We start from the raw sequence: 15,455 nt of genomic DNA on the forward strand, positions 1-15,455 counted from the left end.
ACAGCTAGATTAACTCCATGTGAAGGAAAATACCATCAAACTAGAAGTGATCCTAGATGAAAGCCTCTAGAATACTTCTGAGTCTAGGTTTACTGTCTTCTGACAGGGGGATCATTACCTCTTGAAACTGCCTGTTTCATTATCAGATGGGCTCACCTTTGAATATTTCCTAGGTGGTGCTGAATTTGACCTCTCTGGGACATCACGGAAACATGTCCTTTCCGTGTTGAAATAGGAGAGACCAAGATTGGATTGGAAGCCAAGTCCTGTGAAAAAATGGAGCAAGGGACCTGGGAGAATATACCCTCCAGATATTTAATGTGTAACCCATAGCCTTGCACATGATAGGAACAAAATTACTATATTTAGATACATAAATGTTGGGTAAACTCAGAGGGACCAGGTTGTTTATTTAGAAATATTTGGAAAACTGTCATATGCAAGTGGGGTTAGTCATATTTTTATATCTCTGGCAATAAATCTGAGACCCAGTAGTTGACATTTAAAGAGAGTAGATTTCAAATCCATACAAAGAACTTTTCAACTCTCAGCCTCCCAGTGAGCTGCCAAAGTCTCCATCACTTGCTGTAATCCAGGGGGGATGGGATTCCACAGCGGGACTGTTGGAGAGAGGATTCCAGCAGCGGAATGCAGTTGGACCAGTTGATGACACAAAAACAGGAGTAGCAGCTGCCACGTGTTAAACATTCACTGTGTGCCAGGCGCTGTGCTCCGAACACATTATCTCACTTAATCCTCACTTAATCCCTATGAGGTTGGCCTGTTAAGTTCAGAACTTACTGAGGTTAAGGAGCTTGCCGTGTATCATGCAGCCACAGGCTATGGAGGTAGGATCTGGACCCAGGTCTGCCTGATGCCAAAGCTGATGGTTTCAACCTCCAGTGGTTGGTGTCAGAATCACCTGGGGAACTTGGTGGCCAAAGGTCTAGTGCCTGTCCTACTTGTATGAATCTAGGATCTGTGTGCTTTTTCAGCTCTCAGAGTGATTCTAATTTACACGAGTTTGAGCATCACTGCTATACTTTGTCGTCATCATCGTCGTCGTCATCATCATCATTCCAAATGCCCATCTGGTTCTGAGGGTCACTATGGGAATAACTGCATCAAGTTCTGCTTTAACCTTTATCCTTTTGAGATATAAGACTAACTCACCTTCACCCTTACCCACTGCCCACACCAGCCCCTACTTCAATCTACCTTTGTTTGGTGGGCTATTTCATGAGCTCAATCCCTGAGAAAGGCCAGACTCCATTGTGAATCTCATTCAGAGCCATGGGAACAGAAAGGTCCCCCTGCCTCTTCTTCCCTTTCAAGGGAGAGTAAGGAAAGTGTTGTGCAAATCTCATTATTTCCCATTTTAAGCTCAAGTAAAGAACACACCCATTGCTGAGGATGAGGCAGGATAAATGTCATATTTCTGAGCAAATGGAGGCCTTTAGCAGTTTCAGGAAGACTTAGGTTTATTCCACCTTGACCTTGGAAGACCTGCCTTGACTCTGTTTCTGGAAAATGGACCAGGTTTGGGGGTTGAGGATGATGGATGGGGAAAAAGAACAGTCTGATCTTCCGGTGCTTGGATGCAACTGTCACCATCTGACTGTGATTTTATTCCCCTTGCACATGTCCCAAAGGAAGCTGGCCAAGAAGCAGAAGGAGACACAGAGTGGAGCACAGAGGGAGATGGGGCCCGTGGCCTCGGCCGACAAACCCACCACCAAGCTCAGCACCGGCCGCAACGACGAAGGCTTCTCTAGCTCACAGGACGTTAATGGATTCAGTAAGTTGAGCCAACTAAGGGGAAGGGGACATCCGTACCCGCTTGACCCTGGTACCTCTGCTGTTGACCCCTCACAGTGTCAGGTGCTATAGGACATGGAGTCTGGATGCTTCCCTGGGGTGGTCCAGGAGGAAGGTGCTCCCTTCGGGCCACCCATCCGAAAAGGAGAATTTCAGAACCTCAAAGCAGATGGAAATGAGGGCAAGCCATCTTAACCGCTGCTTGTGTACACAGAGGCAGGTTAAAACTAATAATAGTAAAAAAAAAAAAAAAAAAAGAAAAAAGAAGAAGGAAGACATGGTTGTGCCCTTAAGGAGAAAAATATGCCAAGCTGAATCGATTGTCTTACAGTTATCAAAACAGTGCTGCACATAACCACATAAAGTAGATGAGTTATGCGTCATCACTGTCTCCATTCCTCAGCTTGTGAAACTGAGGCTCAGACTTCTCCAAAGTCCCATGGCTGATGAGTAACGTATCCAGAACTGGAAGGCATGCCTTCCAAGCCTTGGTCAGTTTCAAGACACAGCTAGTGGTCCAAGTGGCATTTAGTCAAGAGCGACGGTGTCCTCGTGCAGAGTTAATACAGGATCCCAAGCTAATTGTAGTGGCTACAATTTCAGGGTTCACCCCATCCAGAGGAGAACATCAAGACTAGTAAACTACAGCTAGTTTAGTTTAGTCTGATCTTGGGGATCAGACTCAAGAGTGCTGACTTTTGCTCTTAACTTTCTGAAAACCAGTTCTTTTTCTGAATTGCGTAGAAATGCTAGATTCCCCCGCCTCTGCTCCAAAGGGAAAGCAGGAAATCTAAAGGAATATGAGCAGAGACAAATGTTCCCCCTACACTGTGCCAGTGGCAAAGGGAAGAAATCATACTTTGTAAAAATCACTTAGATAAGGTCAATTTGGGATGACGGGGATCTATGAGGATGAAGAAAGAAAGGAAACAAGTATTTACAGACCACCTTCGTCTGTACCACAGCCTTGTGAGATGCTTAGTATGATTGTTCCCATTTTATAGATGATGTATGCAGAGCTCAGTGTTTGGCTGACCTTCCCACAGTTACATAGCTGCTTCCTGATGGGTCCAGGATCCAAGGGTACCTCAGACCCATGATTCCTAACCTCAAGTGTACCACAGCACCTACCTGAGGCAGTTTTCAAAATCCGCATACCTGAGCCCCACACCTTACCTGCTGAATCCAAATCTCCTGGGGCACGGGGAGTGGGATGGGGACTCAGGATGTGGATTTTGTAAAAACCACGCAGGGGGTCCTTACAGGCACCCTGTTAAGAAGGCTGAACTTTGAAAGAGGCAACAGCTATTTTCAAATATTGACGTGCTACCTTGGGAAAGAGAGATTTTGTTTTAAACCTATAAAGACTGAAAAAAATGGTAAAATGAATACGCATGTAGTCTTTACCTAGATTCACCAGTTGTTCGCATTTTGCAATATTTGCTCTCTCTCTCTCTCTCATATACACACACACACTATATGTATACATACATTTTATATATATATATATGTGTGTGTGTGTGTGTGTGTGTGTGTATATATATATATATATATATAATTTTATGAACCATTTAGAAGTAAGTTTTAGGCATCGTGACACTCCCCCTCCAAAGAATTCAGCATGTGTTTCCTGAGAACTAGGACAGCTCCTCAGCATAAACACAATGAAATTATTTTACCCAAGAAATATAGCCTTGTTTCAATCTCTGATAGACCAGAGTCCATAGCTGAGTTTCCCCCATGGCCCTAAAATGTTCTCTCTAATTGTTACTATCTTTTGATCCAGGATCCAGTCAAGATGCTCACTTTGTATTTGGCCACCAAGTCTCCCATCACCTTTCTATCTACAACAGTCCTCCCACCTTTCATTTTCCTTTCGGGATGCTGACATCTTTTAAAAGTCTAGGCCAGTTGTCCACAGAATGTTCCACAGTCCAGATTCATCTGATTTTTTCCATCATGATCACACTCAGGTTAAACATTTTGGCAAAAATGCTACACAGGTCACATTGTGTATGTACTTCCCTTTGCATCATTTCAATAGACGCGTGCTATCACTTTGCCCACTCTTGGTGATGCTAAGTTTGAATACTTCTTAAGGTTGAGAAATGGCTTTTAAAGATGAAGTCTAACAGCACATACTGATTACTTCATGAGTCAATATTTAACTTCTGTTTTCCTCAGAGAGCAGAGCAAGTTTGCAGTCTGCCTAAACACAAAGTCAGTTCTTAATCCATTCTCCACCCGGGTGAATTTCTGGGATTTTCACATTCCCTTGGGTCCAGGAAAAGAGGATGCCGACAGAGGGAAGGAGAGGTGGAAAAGAGGGTAGCAAGGAACTGGGCTTGGTTTGTCCTTAAAGGCTCAACCCAAGCCTTTGGCCGTGTTAACTTGTCACTGACTCTCCTGCTTTTGTCCTGAGGCAAGGAAGTTCATTAGCAAGTCTAGCTGATGGCACTGCTGGCCAAGTGGTACCTATTCACCCCAAACCTTTCCTGTCCAGGCCAGGCTCTTGTGCACCTTTTTTTCCATTTCTGTGTTTGTAAAAATGTCCTGGGAGGACTCTGAATGCCAAAGAGATATGGTCAAAGACACATGACAAACATCATGATCCCAAAATTGTAGGTATTTGATCTTAAGCGTTCTGATTTCAAATGAAAACCTGGGTAACACCAATTTCTTGGATTTCAAGGGGAAACATCACCTCCATTTTCCCCGTGGGCTAAAACTTAGACTCTTAAGATAAAAGCGCCCAAGACTGAGGTGGATTGGCCAGCCGGAGAGGAAGCAGCAGCATAGCCAGTAAAATCTAATCAGTTGTTTTAAAGTCCAGACACAGTCTTTCCAAGATTGATATATGTGTGTTTTACATTTACATACACACATATACATGCACACAGACATAACACGCGTACCCAGACATGTGTATATGTATATTGTATGTACATTCATTTTAATGATATTGCTTTTAAAAAGATGGAAAAAATTCAATTGACATTATACTCAATTATTAAGAAATTTTGCATTTGTTTGAATCAGTAAATATTTTAGGATTCTGTCTGTGCATCTGGTGTCCTCAGGCTAGAGCCACAGACATGCTCTGGGGGTTCTTTTGAATGCCCTGGAATGCATCAGGTACCTTTTAAAATGCTCTATGGAATCACGGGGGTGTGATTTGAGGGGAAAAAAATGTAAGTAATGCTTACACTGGAGATGTAGAAATTGCTTCTGCAATCACCCTGATGTATGTAAAATTGAATCTATTTTCGTGGCATTAGGGAAGTGACTGTCTGGCTTCTGCATCGGGTCTTTAGGAGGGCCTGAGCTTATTTGCAAATGTTGAAGAAGCATTGCTAGAGGCAGAGCACAAGAATAGATGTCACATTGGAAAAGATTACAGAAAAACCTGCCCTGAGCAATTATTTCATTATTGAACAGGTGGGCCCTGGCCTAATTCAAGCTTTGCATCCAACTGTGTGGGTTTGTTTTCCTGGGTTTCCAATTCCAAGTGACTGCTAAGTTCTGCAACATCCGTTCCGTCAAGCCTCCCAATTTTGTACAGGACCAGTGACCTCTGGGATGCAGGGGTGAGGGGGCTTTGTGAGGTATGGACTGTTGCTCTGGAGTGCTGTGGCGTTCTGGAAAAAGGAGCGCCTGTCAGCAGTGTGCATTGTTTTCAGTTGAAAGAAATGCTGGCTTTTATTAAGTAATCTGATTTTGATCTTACTGCCTTGTGTACCTGCCTGTTATTTTTTTCTGAGACCTTTTGCTCCCTGGGATCATTTTCTGGGTCTTTCTTCTGCTGCTTTCTTTTTACATTCCTGCTTAAATCTTCTTTATGTCTTTTGTTCATAGTCTTATCCTCTCCTTGTTTTAGTCCAAATCAAAATGCTTCAGAACAGATTGCTGTTGAATTCTCTGATACGGGGCTTGGCTGTCTACCCTTCATGTAATAGCGTTTGGCAGACTCACTTGCCCATTGGGTACTGTTAGTAAACTCCATCTTCACTTTTTTGCTTCCATTCTATTCAGTGGTTTCATGTCTGGTGGGTGAAGGAGCATCACATGCCAGACCATCAAGCTCTCTGCTAAATAAAGAAGCAGGCACTGTTGAGGGCTTGGAGGTGAGATTTAGTGGCCATTTTCTCAGTGCTTAGTACGTGCCTGTCCCTGTCCTGAGTCCTGAGCACAGTTTGGGGAGGGGTGTAATTACAAAAATGAATAAAACAGGGCATTGTCTCAAAAATAATAAATGTTCCTACTTTTAAGTTTTTCATAGTTTACAAAAGTCCTTTTGCAAAAACCTGGAGCCATAGACCCTTATTCCTGCACCATGAAAGAGCTGGTAGGTTTCTTACTACCCCCATTCTACAGATGAGGAAACTGAGGTTCAGAGAGACTCCATGCTGCAAATCACACAGGCATTTGCAGAGTCATAATAAGGATCTGTCTCTCCTGACATCAGTTAGGTTTTATCCACTTAGTTCTTCAAAGAATTTAGAAAAACATCCATAAAAGTACCTACAGTAAAACAGCTGTATGAGAATTAAATAATCAGGATCAGGAAAACATAAATGAAGACAAGAGGGTCAAGACCAGGTTATTTTCAAATATAACTCCATTATATGAAAACGTAATCTGAATATGCAGGCTGGCAACTTTCAAATTCTAGTTTGGCTCTGCGCTTTCTAGTAACAAAAGCTCAAATAGGAAGATCACTTTTATTTGCACCTACAGTGTGCTAGACTGTAAGCTTTATATAAATCCCATTCTTAAGCCTCCTAGAAACCCTATAAATTAGGTATTATTCCCGTTTCATAAGTGAAGAAACTGAGTTTCAGAGAACTGGAGTAAATAAGCCCAAAGTCCCACACACATGGAGTCGGGGTGGGATTGGAAGCCAAAATAGGGTTACCTGACTCCAGAATCCATGTTCCTTCTCCTGCACCAGGAATGCAGTTCTCACCACTCACTGGTCTCACTGTATGAGGCTGCTAATGGCTCCTCCCCTTTTCTACCACGTGGGCAGAAGCTGCTGCCACCACAGTGTCCTGCAAGGAGCCTGTGGCTGGATACTGGCGTGGAGCCAATCAGATTCCCACCCGGTGCCAGGCTCTGTGATAAGCATGTTCAAATCTGACATCTTACTCTGTCCTCACAGTAACCCTCTCTAGTTGGTATGTTTGTTAGCAAACCCATTTTACAGTAGAGGGAACTGGTGCTCTGAGATATTAAAAACTCTTCCTCAGGTCCCATAATGAATCCATAGTGAGGTTTGGACCCATGTTCTACTTTCTAAACCAAGCGTCTTGTCTTTCCCCCAACTTTACGCTTTCTCTCCATCACAAAGGAGGGTGAAGGAAAGAAAGGAGATCAGCGTGAATAGCCTTGCTAGCTGACAGGACAGAGCCTCCTCTGGGCTCCTCTGTCCACTTCAGAGCCCAAAATGCCTGTCGCAGGAAGGTAGCTGCCCAGTAATCCAGAAAGGACCTGTGAGAATTGTCCCACCAGGAGCTTCTTCGGAAGTGGGACTGTAGACCAGATGGTCCCATCCCATCCTCGGGCATTCCTGAGCTGGTCCAAGCCCTGTATAGATATAGAGAGAGATGAGCAAGAGAGAGAGATTGCAGCCTGGTGTGGGAGACTCATGGTCCCACAATGAGCACCTTTGCACAACCCAAATATGTATGTATGTATGTATGTATGTATGTATGTATGTATGTATATATGAATGATGGACCTGGAATTCATCTAAGGTCTTCTAGCTCCAAGGCCATATCTGGTTCCAGCTCTTCTGGTACTGGATTCTGTCTTCTTTTAAGGTGAAATCTGCTCTCTGTAACTTCCATCCATTCATTCCTGATTTTGCACACAAAGTATGGGTTGGTCAGCAACCAGACGCTGGCCCTTGTCTGCCCTCTGGTGTCCCAGAGGGTAATGAAATCAGTCTTTCTCTTCCTGCAGCTCTGAGCCTCACCCCCAGCTATTGGGCTGCAGCCAGCTGTGTGCCCTGCAGGTCCTGCCCTCAGGCTCAGCGGCCCTCACACCAGCTATCAACCTTCTTCAGTACACATTTCTGTTTTCCAACATATTCAAAATCTTGATTGGCGCATCCGTCTCCATTTAGTCCATGTCTATGAAGTGTTTGGTTTCCAAGTCTACCCTGGGCCGAACTACTGGAAGTTCAGGGGGCTGCCACCACCCTCACTCACTTTTCCAAACCTGGGTTCAGAACACACTGCTCACGTTTGAATTAACCTCCAAATGTCCATCGCGTATCTGCCTCACACAGAGTTCATGGCTTCCAGCTCGGGATTTGAGGGTCTCAAGTAAAGACTTTATATTTCATCTGTGCTGTGTCTTCTGGTTAGATTTGACCCTGTTATCCCAGTGTACTGAGATATTTTTGATTTCTAGCTGGGTTAGCCAAGGAGCTCACTTAATCCTCCCAGTTTGGGGCCTCAAATTACAATAATTATTAGACTATTAATATTCATCATACCGGCTATTATCTATTGATAATATGAGCATTATCTATGGATAATATTATCTATTGATATCTATCTATCTATTGATATCTATATCTATCTATTGATACTATCTATATATATCTATCTATATATCTATCTATTGATATCTATATCTATCTATATATATCTATCTATATCTATATCTATCTATCTATTGATAATATTATCTATTATCTATTATAATATTATCTATTGATAATATGAGCATTAATTATGAGCCCATTTCCAGCTGAGTGTTTTATATGCATTATCTTATATCATCGGTATGTTGGGAGGATTAAATAAGTGTGTTATGCTTATCCCTGATGGTTTACAAGTGAGGAAACTGAGGTTTAAATAATAAGGAACTTGCCTAAGCCCTCATAGTTTTAAATGGCAGATTTTTAAGCTGGAACTTAAACCTGGGTCTGTGTGACACCCCTAAGCCTACGGCCAAGATCATTCCACTATACTGCCTTCTGTAAGATAGATGTTATTATTCCCATTTTATAGAGAAGGAAAGTAAAGTGCTCAGTGTCAGCAAACATTGAGTCACTTGCTCAAAGCAGTGGTGCCCAAAGTGTGGTCCCCAGATCAGCAGCATCAGCATCACCTGGGAACTTTTTGGAAGCAAATTCTTGGGCCCCGCCCCAGACCTACTGAACCCCAAACTCCGCCGGTGGGGCTCAGCAGTCACTGTTTTTAATGAGCCTTCCAGGTAATGCTGATGCACATTCAAGTCTGAGAATCGCTGGCTAGTAGTAAAGCCCCGGACTGTCAGACTCCAAAGCCCTAGTTCTTCTATGTGCAGAATCGTCTCTGATAGTACAGTTGGGCACACTGAGAGAGAAAGGCTGATTCTCCCTTTCTCAGGGTGGACGCACCAGGAAGAGGGGCTGCCTGGCGATGCTGGACCTGAGGGCTGCTAAAGCTCGTATATAGCTGAGGGTCCCTAAACCCAGGGCTCCTTTCACAACCGTCTCTGGAACTTTCTGTGCTTTTGTCTGAACGGCAAACAACCCGAGAGTCAGAATGGAAGGAGTGGAAATTTACAAGGAAGAGCAGTCATGAGTCACACAGTGAAACCATGAACTCAACAGAACATCATGAAGAGGAATTTTTTTAAATGCACAAAGTTCTGTTTGAAGGGACAATTATATTTTCTGGAGGCTCCAGGATTAAACTGAATCTGGGAGAAAAATGGAATGTTACAAGCTTGCCACCTCCAGTTTTACTGAATATTTTATAGAGATTATTGAGTATTTTGTAATCATCCTCTTGGCTGACAGATTAAAGGACACACTTATTAAGTTCCTGGCAACCCAAAGTGGAATGGAATTGTTTATTCCTTGGAAATGCAAAATGGAAATTTAAGTGGCCTTGAGAAAGTAAACAAATTGTCCATCCCAAGCATTAAAGAGTTAAACTAAGGTAAGTGTCAGAGAAGGATATTAGACTCCGAAAGGAGACATAGTAGACCATCAAAACTAAGAATTACCTTAGACACCGTCTGATCCAACTTCCTCATCTTAAAGACGAAAAACTGAGTCCCAGAGAGTTTTCTCAAGGTCACTCATGGAGTCACTAGCAAAACCTGGGCTAGAGTTGGGAGCTGTGACCTCTCTAGTCCTTGCCCCCTGGTCTCCTTCAGAGGAGTGAAGTATGGTCAATAATGGCTTGTCTTCTATCTAATATTTTCTGTAGACCCCCAATCCGATTTCTGCACAAATCTAACCATCTCAAATCGAATTATACTTTTCATCTCCTGGTTATGGGAATAACTGAGGTGTTCCTTTAAATATTCATTGACTGCCACCTATATGCTAAGCAGGGTAGGGATTGTAAAGATAAATAAGACATAGTCTCTTCCTTCAAGGATATTATTGTTCTCCAAGAGGAGATTCGTAAGTGGATTAGTTTCAATAAATGCGATAAGTGATAGAGAAAAGGCATGTGTGGTGCCCCAGGAACACTGATCAGAGGCTCAGCAGGTGATTAATTCTGCCTAAGTGAGTTAGACAGTACTATCTATGTGAGGAAATGGATTTTGATTTGAAGAAAGTGCAAGGAAAAGATTATCCCAGATAGAAGGGACAAAGGCTCGGAGGTGTAAGGGGTATGGTGAGCTTGAGGAAGGGGCTTTAAAATACAGCGTGCTTTGTTCTGAAAGCATATAGCCAGAGATATGTCTGGAACAGTAGCTAGAACCTGCCTGAGAAGGAACTTACATTTGTAGCCTACTTAAATTCAGTTTCCAGGAGGGGCAACCTATTTGGAAATTAGAGTGATCCCAGTGTTAGGTGCCCTTGCATGTTGTTGGAACCTGGCCTCATATTCTCTTTGATTTGTATAGATTCAGCTTTCCATTATAAATAAGTAGGGACAGCATTTTATCAGCTACAGACCTTTACTTTCATTGTGAGCTGGCCCAGACATTCTTTCTCAATACCCTTTCAAAGAGACCTCAGTAAAGCTACAGAGCTGAACTTGTTTTTGACAATTTATGCTAGGCCACTACATCTTGAGAAGAAAATAGAATTGTATACACCTCACAGGTGGTCCTGAGTGGTAACAGGGCGCTTAGGAAGTGCTTGTTAAAGTAATCAAGGATAAAGAAGTGATGTTGAAAATGTAAATATATAGTTGCTAGGTAGCAGGATAAGCTGAGCTTAGAGACTAGGTTTTTTTTTCCTCAGCTCAAAGCCACAGCCTTGGTAAGTTGAAAACACAGATAATAATTCTGCCAGCTAACATTTTGTGAGTAATTCCTGGACAAAGCACTTTACATGCATCATTTCATTTCATAATCTCAACAATTCTATGAGGCAGGTCAGGGAAGCTGAGGTTCAGAGATTTTAAGTAACTTTCTCAAGGGCACACAGCTACCAAGAAACCAGACTGAGGTTTGAACCTGGGTTTATGTGATTGCCCTGTCAGCAGCCTGTCCTTGAAATACTTGCATGCTTAACTTCTACTCTCCTGGTTTTTCTCCTTCCTCCCCAGCCACTTCTTCTCATGCTTCTTTCTTGGTTCTTCTTCTAACCATTCCAACATCCCAGGACCTAGTCCAGAAACTTCTCTTTTCTGCTTATGCTCCGTCTAAGTGGGCGGTGATGATGACATTAAATGAGATAATGAGCACAAGAAGAGGCCAGATTTGAAGCAGGAGCGGGGGAGTTCAGATCTAGACAGATACGGTTTGAAGTGCTGTTGAATCACTGAAGACATGTCGAGCAGGCTGTTGGATTTGTGGGCCTGGAGCTCAGCAGAGGAATCTGGCCTGGAGATATAAATGTTTGCTACATTGTATATACACAGTGATTGAAGACTTTGCCATGAATAAGGAAATTGAGGCACATTAAGATGGGACACGTTGCCTGGCATCACTTAGCAAGTTAATGGAAGAACCAGAGCATCAAACTGGGACTTACCTATTAGAAGTGCCTACAGAAAAGCAGTCAGTTAAAGCTGACGGCAAAACAGGGGTCTATGAAAGGGGCTACGTGACTAGTCCAAGTGCAGACTTTCTGGTCGTCCACCCAGACCCTGAGATGGACCTTGGAATGTGTGAATGAGTTCATGGATCAGGTAGCCTCATGGTTGTCTACTCAGCCAGGATTATGATAAGATCTCAGTAGGCAAAGCATAACTTTCTGAATCAAAATAGAAATTTTTAAAAGTCTGAAGTCTGATTTATATATTAGTGGTTGGGAGCAGATCTATATACCTTAGAAATTCAGTGAAGGAGCTGTAGTGTTGACATCATCACAGAGGTTGAGGAGCGCACGTAAAGTTCTTGCCCAGGTGGTAGGTTGTCCCACTGCCCACAGAGGTGGACAGCAGGTATGATACAGGAGGTAGAGGTTTGGAGAGGGAACGTCTTTGCAAAGCAGAATTCAAGGAAATGGAAGAAAAAGATCAGAGTGCCAAGGACAGGCAGAATCCCTCTGTCCCCTGCGTTACCATCTCCATCATTTTCTAGGTGGTCTCCTACATGCTTCTGGAGTATGTCATGATGTTTAGTTAGAGGCTGACTCAGTAGGATGCTCTTGACTGTATTGAGAGGAACTGCCTACACCACCAGATGTCTATTATATCTCTAACCTGCACCTACCTCTAGAGTGGACAGATGTCGAGTGAGGAGATCCCCCAACCACAATACTAAGTGTTGGTAACACAAACATGAAAAAGGCAGTTCTGCTTCCAGAAATCCCATGATATTTTAGGGAGCACAGACACAGTGATACGGCATGATGCATCTAGTAGAGGTACGTGTAGAAGCTGCGTGGAGAATGGTGTCTGCTGAAGGGAGGCCATTCTGGCCCATTAACCATGTAATTCATCTGTCTTTGGGTGATTTACTTTTCACTTCACCAGCCATGTGAGTTGACTCCCTAACTATATGAAGGCTGGAAATGAAAGTAAAATTTCAATCCCTTGGCAGTAAAACAAGAAGAAATGTGTTAAACATGATTATCAGAGATACATTCAGCAGAGATACAATGTAGAGTAATCTTGACATGTTCCTTTCCCTTACCCTCCACATTTAATTCAATACCAAGTTTTGATTATTCTGCTTCTTCAATATGTGTAGAGCCCATCCACATTCAATACCTCCATCCTCGTCCAAGTTACCATCATCTCCTGCTTCAGTAAGGTCCATAGCCCCTAAATAGTCCTCATATCCATCCTTGTCATTCTCTAGTTCATTTTCTTCTTAGCAGTTAGGGAGATCTATTCAAGGCAAATGTAAATACGTTGCCTCATATCTCCCTGGCTTCTGATTTTTCTTAAGCTAAAAACTGAAGTCCCCATCCAGATCTTACATCCAGATCTTGCCCTGCTCATTTTTTCCAAGTTCTCACATTTCACTGTTCCTTTCTCTGTGACCTCCAGCCACACTACCTTCTTCTCTAAGTGCTCCACCTTTTCCCCACTCCTTCTCCCACGGGGCCTCTGCCCATGCCATTGCTCTGTCTACAGCAGGGTCGACAAACTACAGCCCACAGGCCAAATCCAACACACTCTTTGTTTTTGTAAATAAAGCTTTGCTGGAAAAGAGCTATGCTTGTTTGTTTGCATCTTGTCTATACAGAGCTGTTCCTGTGCTCCTATCGGTAGAGTTGAGTAATTGCTATTGAGACCATCTAGCCCACAAAACCTCAATATTTACTCTCTGGCCCTTAACAGAAATGTTTTACAACTCCTCGTCTAGAACACTGGCTATACCCACACTGTTCCTCTAATTGGCTCCTTTAGATCTCAATTCATGGATTTCTTCCTTTTCTGACCCCTTTCTCCCCAGGCCAGATTGGATTCCTTCGTTAGGTGCTATCATAGAATTCTGTTTTCTCAGCACTGACCTCATCTTTCAAATGTATTTAAGGTCCAACTCTTCTGACAGTTGGCAAGATTCAAGAGGTGAGGACCATTTCTGTTTGCTTACTACTGTGTCCCCAGCATGTAGCATGGTGTGTGGCACAGAAGAGATAGACAGAAATTCTTATTTAGTTGACTAGATGGATAAATGGATGGATGTGCAGATAGATGCGACTCAGGCATAGCAATACTAAGTCAGAATAAAAAGGAATATTTAGAAAGCCTGGTACAGCTGATACTATACACTGTTGACCCACTTTCTGCATTCAGAATTGAGTGCAGCAGAGAAAGGAATCAAAGAATGTTTCTTTGCCAGTCAGCTGATATCCAGATCTTAGCATGTCTCCACCCCTGTCACCAACCTCTAGTCTGCCAACACTGGGGGGGAATTTCACAAGTCCCTTTTCATTGTTCCTGCAAAATTGGGAGCTGCTACTGAAAATATCCTCAAGTAGTTAACTGTTGGCTGCTCTGGTAATGTGCTACAATCATTCCTCTATTCATAAGAAAAGGGAAGGATAACAGCTGGTGGTCTTCAGACCAGACACAAATACAGGCAAAGACTCAGATAGGCTGCTATCTGGCTGTGCCAGTGGAAGAAACAAGAAAAAGAGTGAAGTCAGGAGGCAGATATAACAGACTGTGAGGCTCCACTGGCTGGATGGCCTCACGAGTAGCCATGAGAACATCAGTTATCCGGGAATGTTCTGAGAGACAGTGGGCATCAATTACATGGATCCAATCTGTATGGTCATGGAGAGCTGGCTTCCCCACATGATTTGTCTTGGGAGCTGAGATGTTCTTTGGTTATTGAAACTCACTAAGTAGAAAGGAAGGGGTTTGAACTGTTCGTTTTTTAGATGAGAAGAAGCCAAAATGAGTTGATAGAATATCAGTAGGAAATGGAATTTGGCTTCTTGGGCTGCTTCAGGATGATCAAGGAAAGTGTCAGGGCGGAGCTGAATCTTAAACAATGAGTGATCAGAGATTGTCAAGGCAGAAAAGGAGAAACATGTTATTGCTGTCTTTGTTTTGTTATGACACAGCACGTCAGTACTTAATGGCATAAAACAACCACCATTATATTGTGCTCACAATTCTGTAGGCCAAGAGTTGGGGCAGGAGTGAGCAGGGATAGTGGTTGTGTCTGCGTGAAAATGAGGAGACTCAGATGGAATGACTTGAATGGCTGGAAATAATTGGGATGGCTCTCCGAGAGCCATATGTCTGGGTCCTCATTTCTTCCTCAAGTGGCATCTGCTAGGGATGGAATGCCCAAATGGCTCATTTATTTGTGTGTCTGACCCCTTGGTCGCAATGACTAGAACATCTGGGGATGGCTGGTCTCTCTCCCTGTGCGTCTAACTTGGTCTTCTCTGTAGCATGGCAGACTCGTGGTAGTCAGACTTATTACATGCTGGCTGGCTTCCCCCAGAGAGAGTGTTCTGAGAAAGCCGGGAGGAATGCCAGTTCTCTTAAAACCAGGTTGAGAACTGGCCGGCATTACTTCTGCTGCATATCATTATTAAAAGCATCCCAGGTAAGCCTAAAAGAGTGGAGAAGCAGGCTCCACGTCTCAGCAGGGGAAATGGCACGTGTCTACAGGAAGGGAAAGAATGGTGGTCATCTTCGAGATTAAACTACCACACTGTTCTAAAAGAAGAGAGTACATGCACGTGGGCGCCACGGTGTGAGGTCTGCCTGGCTGATTAGAGTGAACGATAAATCGGAATACTTTCCAAATCTCCA

The 15,455-nt window shown here is 43.2% G+C and overlaps 1 protein-coding gene across 1 annotated transcript in view; it reads left to right on the plus strand.

The window, feature by feature from the left end:
• PTPRT (protein tyrosine phosphatase receptor type T) overlaps window positions 1-15,455 on the plus strand; it is a 1,082,400-nt gene that overhangs the window by 952,815 nt on the left and 114,130 nt on the right. The window contains exon 16 of the mRNA XM_027078280.1: window positions 1,653-1,798. Within this exon, the coding sequence (XP_026934081.1) occupies window positions 1,653-1,798 (146 nt within the window). The remainder of the gene's footprint in view (window positions 1-1,652; window positions 1,799-15,455) is intronic.

Source organism: Aethalodelphis obliquidens, unplaced genomic scaffold, assembly GCF_003676395.1.
Source record: "Aethalodelphis obliquidens isolate GAN/ISIS:26980383/991018 unplaced genomic scaffold, ASM367639v1 scaffold42, whole genome shotgun sequence".
Classification (NCBI taxonomy): domain Eukaryota; kingdom Metazoa; phylum Chordata; class Mammalia; order Artiodactyla; family Delphinidae; genus Aethalodelphis; species Aethalodelphis obliquidens.